The 7500-nt window shown below is 34.4% G+C and overlaps 1 protein-coding gene across 1 annotated transcript in view; it reads left to right on the plus strand.

Annotated features, from left to right (window-relative positions):
* The first annotated feature begins 255 nt into the window (after positions 1-255).
* Positions 256-7500, plus strand: part of LOC144965917 (uncharacterized) — a 9729-nt gene continuing 2484 nt past the window's right edge. The window contains exons 1-3 of the mRNA XM_078901765.1: positions 256-358; positions 4193-4384; positions 6562-6582. Of these exons, the coding sequence (XP_078757891.1) occupies positions 289-358; positions 4193-4384; positions 6562-6582 (283 nt within the window). The 5' untranslated portion in view covers positions 256-288. The remainder of the gene's footprint in view (positions 359-4192; positions 4385-6561; positions 6583-7500) is intronic.

Genomic DNA, 7500 nt, shown 5'->3' on the forward strand with positions numbered 1-7500 from the left:
TCTCACCTGTCATTGTTCTCTCGTTTCTTTCGATTATAGGTCGAGCACTGACGTTTTAATTGTTAACTATTTATTGGCCGAAGAAGAATTTTAAATCTGGATTGCTCTCTTTATGAAACATGCTACGTTTTAAAAAAATATGTATCGAATACTTTTTTACTGTTATAAAACAAATGCATGGGTCAACCCTCTGGTCAGTTTCAACGAGTCACCTGCAAAATAATCGTTTGTAAAGATATTTTCTCCTCAGGTATCGAGATCAGTGGTGAGAACGTCATACGTGCAGGGATGACTCTGAGACTGACATGCAACGCCAGTGTGGTTGACGTGGAAGTGGAAAAGATTATATGGGTCAAAGGTAATTACTTCCGGTGTGTGTGCATGATTTGATATCAAAGACAGGTGATCGATTTAATATTGATAAAACATCATCAAGGTTCTAGCATTTCATAGGAAAGACAATACATTACAATGTTCAATAAAGAAAAAAAATTGAAATCTTTCAAAAACAAAACTAAAAACCCCATAAAAAAATAGAGAATCAAACATCCCCCCCCCCCCCCCCCAAAAAAAAATTTTTTTTTAAAAAAGACTTCAACAATTATAATAGTTAATATTTTACTAAACATAAATTACATATGATATACAGATCGCGTTGAGGTTTTAAATGGGCAAATATCAATGTGAACTTATAAGCAGGCCTGATAACCCAAATCCTCATGGTCTCAGTGTTGTAATGACATTGCTCTCAAACCAACGCAGAATATTGTCCATTACAACAATGTCAAATCAAGCCCAGAATGTCGTTCGGTTACCAGACCTGCAAGTATGTGTATGTAGAGATTGAGCTTTTTTATATAGCGCAATATCCACTAAACGTGCTCAAAACGCTTACAAGGGGTCCCTGGCCAACAGCAACACTTAACGTGTAGGACGAGACATATTACATTTTTTTTTCGGAGAGAGACAATGCTGTTGACGACCAGGTACTCATTTTACACCTGAGTACGGTTAGAGAATATGAGTAAAGAGCATTTTCCAAGGACTCAACTATACGCCGAGCGAGACTCGAACCCAGGACCTTCCGATCAGAAAGTGAATGTCATACCGCAAAACCACATAGCCGCACAGACCACATAGCCGCACAGAGAAAACCTCATCAAAGTACTTGGAAAGAAAATATTATTATAATGGTTAAATTAATATAATATGACAACTATTTGTAAAAACTTAGATTTTTAATAATCGGTCATTGCAATTGAGTTCATTTTTAAATATGTTATAATGTCTAAAGCACATGTGGAGATCGCGTTGATGTTTTAAGTGAGGAGATATTGACTTTAAATTGCTAATTTTGATACCTGCGTGCGTGCAAATAGTTGTTGGTCTGGTAACCGATAAATGTGGGCTTGATTTAACGGTAATGAACAATGTTTTGTATGTGCGTGTTTGTATATATGATCATATATTGGTATATGTGTGTGTGTGTGTGTGTGTGTGTGTGTGTGTGTGTGTGTGCTATTTTGCATTTTTGTATTTAATTTTTTTTTTTTCTTTGAGATAAGAAGATTTCGGTTATCATACCTACAAATAAATGCACATTGTATTCAATTATATTAAAGCAAAACATGAGAACTACTAAAAACACAATTATCATTAAAGAGATAATAGTTTAATATTTTATGATTTATAATGCATTAAGAACACATATAGAGACCGCTTTGGGGTTTTGAATGAGTAAATATTGAGTAGGAAAAATCCTAACTTAGATGGACATTCTAACAGAACTTGCCATTACCCTTGTAACAAAACAATTACACTTTTAAAAGTAGAAATTCAAAATTAAAGCAGCTGTATATATGACGTCATAATGCGATTTAACTATGTTTAGTACTAACACTCTTACAATATCATTCTTACTGTCTTTGGCAAGGTACTCATTTACACCTGAGTCGATGGGGTAACGTGTGTGAAGTGTCTTACTCTCAACCCAAAGACAAAACTTATGCATCATAATTGTCACTCATCGAACTTCTGACCATGTTAAACATCGCTTGATATTTTGACAAGGCCAAACCGTGTCCCGCCGCCGTGCCATCCACACCAGCAATTGGATTAGCTTTCCAAGACGTTTTTTTTTTGTTGTTAATATATTTCGGATTGCCAGTTAAATCCAATCTTATCAACGAGACACGAGAAATATCAAAGGGCGCTCCATTGTTTTGGCGTGAAATAAGATACAGCTCACGGATGTTTCTGTCGTGACGAGAACGCCGGCATGGGTCTGTTGACAGAGATAATATTTGCATATTAATGTTGTTTTCATATAATATAAAGTAAAATGTCACGTTTCTCCTTTTTACATTATATATATATATATATATATATATATATATATATATATATATATATATATATATATATATTGAGACATATATACATACATACATATATATGAAATTTTTGTTTAAACGCTACCAAGATAAAAGGCAACGCGATATATAAAGACACATGATGTAGACGTCTAACTAAATGAAACATGGTGTAAAAATGTGAAAAGGTAATAAATCACACTAATATTATTTTCGAATTAGCAAACGCTTTCATCGCATATAAAGAATGAAATTTATTTGATATTATATATATATATATATGTATATATATATATATATATATATATATATATATATATATATATATATATATATAAGAGATAGAGAGGAGGTTAGATAGAAAGAGACAGACAGATCGATTCTATAAATAAATGGAAAAGGGAGTTTGATTCATTACTTTGCTGATTGAATATTTACTATAAGACGAATTGTTCTTGTACAGTTCTACTAATTATTGGCAGGCGAGATATAAACAAAACATTGCCTTGTTTCATTTTAAACGCTTTTAGTGACTTGCGTAAGAAGCCAAGACAAATTTTATGTACAGAATAACTAATTTGCACAGTAGATCACGTTTATAACGAATCCGCATCAAACGAATTGACGGGTTCACAATTTATTACACTTGAGCACGACTATCTCGTACACGCATAAAGTGAATTGTCCTAAATTAAGGAACATCCGCCTACTATGTCTCATTTTCCACCTTATTATCTCAATGAAATAAAGAACGGTTGATAGTAAAACTATTATATTATGTGACCCGTGAGAAAAATTGGTAGAATGTCGGAGATAGCGCCCAAGTTTAAATGATAAAAAAATATGCAATGTTGGGTGTATGCGTTTCATAAAATCTTTTTTTAAAATTTATTTATTGTAATCTCAGAAATGAGAGATATCTAAAAAAATTGCTGTCTCTTTATGAAATAACATTTATTCCACTCAATTAAAAAATTACACAAGTTTTAAAATGTTGCTATGAATTCAATTTTCAGTATCAATCTCAAAGCGATATAACATCTTTTGAAGACGGTGGGTATCAGTAGTTCTTGATATCATTGAGATAACCTGCGATAAAATGGCGCACAATTTTATCTCCATCATTCTTTTCAAGAATGTTCGTTACAAGCGTGCTCTGGTGAACTACGTAATGAAACATCAGACGTAATTCGTGACCACATAATATTATTTTAAAAAACTACCATTCTGCTTCGGGCAGTTCTTAGAATCCATGCCGTGCTCCATGGATCATAGGGCAGATTTGCAAAACGATGGACTATGCTTCCTACCCAAAAGGTACCTAGTTCAACCCTCCTACCCCCCCCCCCCCCCCCCCCCCCCCATTCCCTTGAAGTGCTGTGACCTTGAGTAAGTCGCCTCGCACCAGAACTGCCAAGAAAAATATAATGTAAACTTTGACTTTGAGTAGCTCCACTCCGGCTGACGCATGGATTATACAAGTCTTCCCTTGTAATAAATAAATAAATAAAATAAAATTTTTATAGTGGAAATTTGTCTCTAGTGTCTATTCCAAGAGAAGACTGGAATAACCCAGGCGTTAGCAGAAGTGGGGCGCCGCAAATTACACTAGGGCGAGGTGACTTGTTTAAAGCCATACAACGCTGCGGCGGGTGATCGAACTCGGTACCTTTCGGGTACGAAGCAAAGACCGTACCGCTGAGCCACGCTGCCCCCCTATACAAATTACTCCTGCGACGAATGAAGTGAATTTTCTTTTACCTATTTTTCTCATAATTAATCTCCCTGACCTATCTTTGTTTCTCTTTCTTTCCCCACAGATGGCACTCCCATTCATCTAGATTACTCTAACAGGTACAAAATATACACGTCAGTATCCGTGACGAGGCAAAACTCTGGCATCATAAGCAGCACCTTACAGGTGAAAAATTCACGCCTGGGAGACGGTGGTGTTTATTTGTGTCGGTCCACAGAACGTGCGCAAATGGCTGGCGTCACGGTGGAAGTCCAAGGTACGCAATCTACTTGATTCATTTAACGATAACAGCCTGGACCTGTGTTTATTGTGAGACGGATGGTACTAGATAGAATCCTAAAGCAATTTTAAAAAAAGAAAAAGAGAAACATTTTTTAAATATTGGTCAGAGCACTCGTCCTTCAATAATAGATCGATTCTAATGATTCATGTTGTCAAATTCTCTCATTTTTAGGAATTCCGGAAGTCCCAGGTCTAAGAAATTTTGACAAGAGGTTCAGTTTAATCGATCGGTCTTTGAAGTACGTTTTTTCCGACCAAAGATTTAAAAATGCCTTTTAATTTTTAGAATACGGGAATAAAGTCCGTGAAGAGAAAAACAATTAATTGCTATATTATCAATGGTGGAAAAATAATTTTAGTACGGCCGGAAAATACATGAAATTTACAATAACTGAATGCCACTAAAAGCGCACAAAACTCTCTACAAATGTCCTCAAACCAACTAGAACAACCGCTTTGATCACACATGATGTAATTATGGCGTTATTGTGATTTTGTTCGATTTTCTTTTTTTGCTATTGCCTGCTATGCACTCAATATACTACTGAGTAAAATGCGAGTTAAGAATATTATTCAATAATTCAACTATGCGCCACACAGATCAGAGACCTAGCGTCATACAACAAACCCAAACAAACACACTGTGTGACGCAACAATAAATGAACAATTAACAACAACATTCAAAGCTGTGAGTGGAAAGTGTTTTCCAACGATTTCAAAGTCTTTTACAATACTGACATTTATTTTTCAAAGCCAAATACTGCCTTACTTTTTAAACAAGACAAAAAAAAGGATCTTTTTAAAATTATAGCCGGAGAACGCGTCCTTCAAATTATCCATCGATTAAAAACCCCCTCATCTAAAGCCCTTCATCTCGGCAAAAAACTCTCAAATATGGGATTCACTAACTCTTTCTTAAGTCGCGGGTTTGAGAGTTTTTGACAAGACGAGGTTCATTTTAATTGATCGATAATTTTAAGGATGAGTTTTCAGGCCAAAATGTTAAATACGTGTGTTTCCAGAGGCCGGCAGTATAGATTAAGGATTTGTATTGATCTAAATAAATTTCATCTCCCTCTAAACAGCACAGCAGGTGTCCAATACACAGCGTTCGCTTTATCCATAATTTATTCATCCATTCACTTGCCTTAAAAACTGGTAAACCAATTGTTGACATGTAAATCAATCATTAATCAATATCCAGTCACTTTGGAGAATTCGTGGCACAGCGATATGGCTTTTGCTTCTTGTCCACAACGTACCGAGTTCGATTCTCCGTCAATTTGTGTGGCTTTGAGTAAATCATTTCTCTCAAACACCACGAATTGTAATTACGGCTAAATGTCGTCATGTCTCGTCCTACATTTTAAGTGATGCTGTTGGCTAGGGACCCCTTGGATGGAAAGAGCATTGAGAAAGTTCAGTGGCCATTGCGCTAATTAAATGCTCAAGTTATTTAGTTGTGCCTAACAAAGTAAACATTAATATGAGGAAAACTTAGACGTTAACATGTCTCAATAACAGGAATACAATACACAGTGTCCGCTTTATTCGTAATTTATTACTCAACCAGTTACTTGCCTCAAAAGCTGGTAAACCAATTGTTGACATGTAAATTACTCATTCAATTAATAGCTAATCATACTGAGTGTTGCGTCTTTCATCGATATGATCTTTGCTTGGCGGTCCCGACTTCGCTTCTTAACAAACTTGAGCAACAATATTGCGCAATATCCAGTAAACGTCCCCAAAGCGTTTTACTCAACCAGTCACTTGCCTCACAAGCTGGTAAACCAATTGTTGACATGTAAATCACTCATTCAATCAATAGCCAATCATACTGAGTGTTGCGTGGTACATCGATATGATTTTTGCTTGGCGGCCAGAAGGTACCAAGTTCGCTTCTTAACTTAAACTTGAGCAATTATATTGCGCAATATCCAGTAAACGTCCCCAAAGCGTTTTACAAGGGGTCACTAGCCAATAAAGCAACACTTGGCACGTAGGATGAACCTTGACGCCTGTTAATACCACTGTTGACACTGTGGGTCATATTTATATGATATTTCTTGATTCAAAGAACAAGGACAATTTTTAAACAATTTTTATCGAAACCTCCTTTTCTCTTTTCTTTTTCTTATCTTCACCAGGTAATAACAATATGAAACGTGGTGAGTATTGATAAGTTAAAAGTTAACCCGTTAACTGCCGTAAGCTGGAAAGACACGACGTTTTTTTTTTTCGTTTTTTTTTTCGATGACTACAATGTTACTCTACTGTACATCTGTGTGAGTGTGTCTATGCCAATACTGTATTGTTATAAATATGTAACCAAATGACAAATTGCCACTTTTTTGAGGACGATAAAGATTTATTATTATTATTATTATTATTATTATTATTATTATTATTATTATTATTATTATTATTATTATTACTATTATTATTATTATTATTATTATTATTATTATTATTATTATTATTATTATTATTATTATATTATTATTATTATTATTATTATTATTATTATTATTATTATTATTATTATCATTATTATTATTATTATTTGGCAAGACAACTCATCCTTTAAATATCGTTCGATTTAAATGACCCTCATCTTGATAAATTCTCTCCTCGTGAAGTCCCAGGTTTGAGATATTCAATTTGTTTTTGCCAAGATGAGGGTCACATAAATCGATCGATATTTAAAGGGTAGATTTATTAAGGCCTAATTTTAAAATATACGTCTTTCCAGAATACGACTGCTAATTGGCTAATCCTTTATCAAATTGATAAAAGTGGGCTGTGCATATGTAATGGCGTAAGATATTTGAGTACTAGATAAGTCAAAGTGAAGCAAAAACTCGTATTCACAAAAAAATAAATAGCCGCACATTTCTACTGTCCTTGTCACAAATATCAAACTTTAAAATTAAGTAGGGTTTTAAAAACTATTTTTTCAAGTAATATCTAACCATCTGATCGGTATTCAGAAGGTCTGAGCTTCAATCTCCAATCGATGTTATGTATGTGTTTGTATTTGTCTTTCTGTTTTGTCTAGCACTGTTTCATACAATTTTTTTGAAAGT

Source organism: Berghia stephanieae, chromosome 2 (assembly GCF_034508935.2).
Source record: "Berghia stephanieae isolate SIO BIC M18660-M18661 chromosome 2, UCSD_Bste_1.3, whole genome shotgun sequence".
NCBI classification, from domain to species: domain Eukaryota; kingdom Metazoa; phylum Mollusca; class Gastropoda; order Nudibranchia; family Aeolidiidae; genus Berghia; species Berghia stephanieae.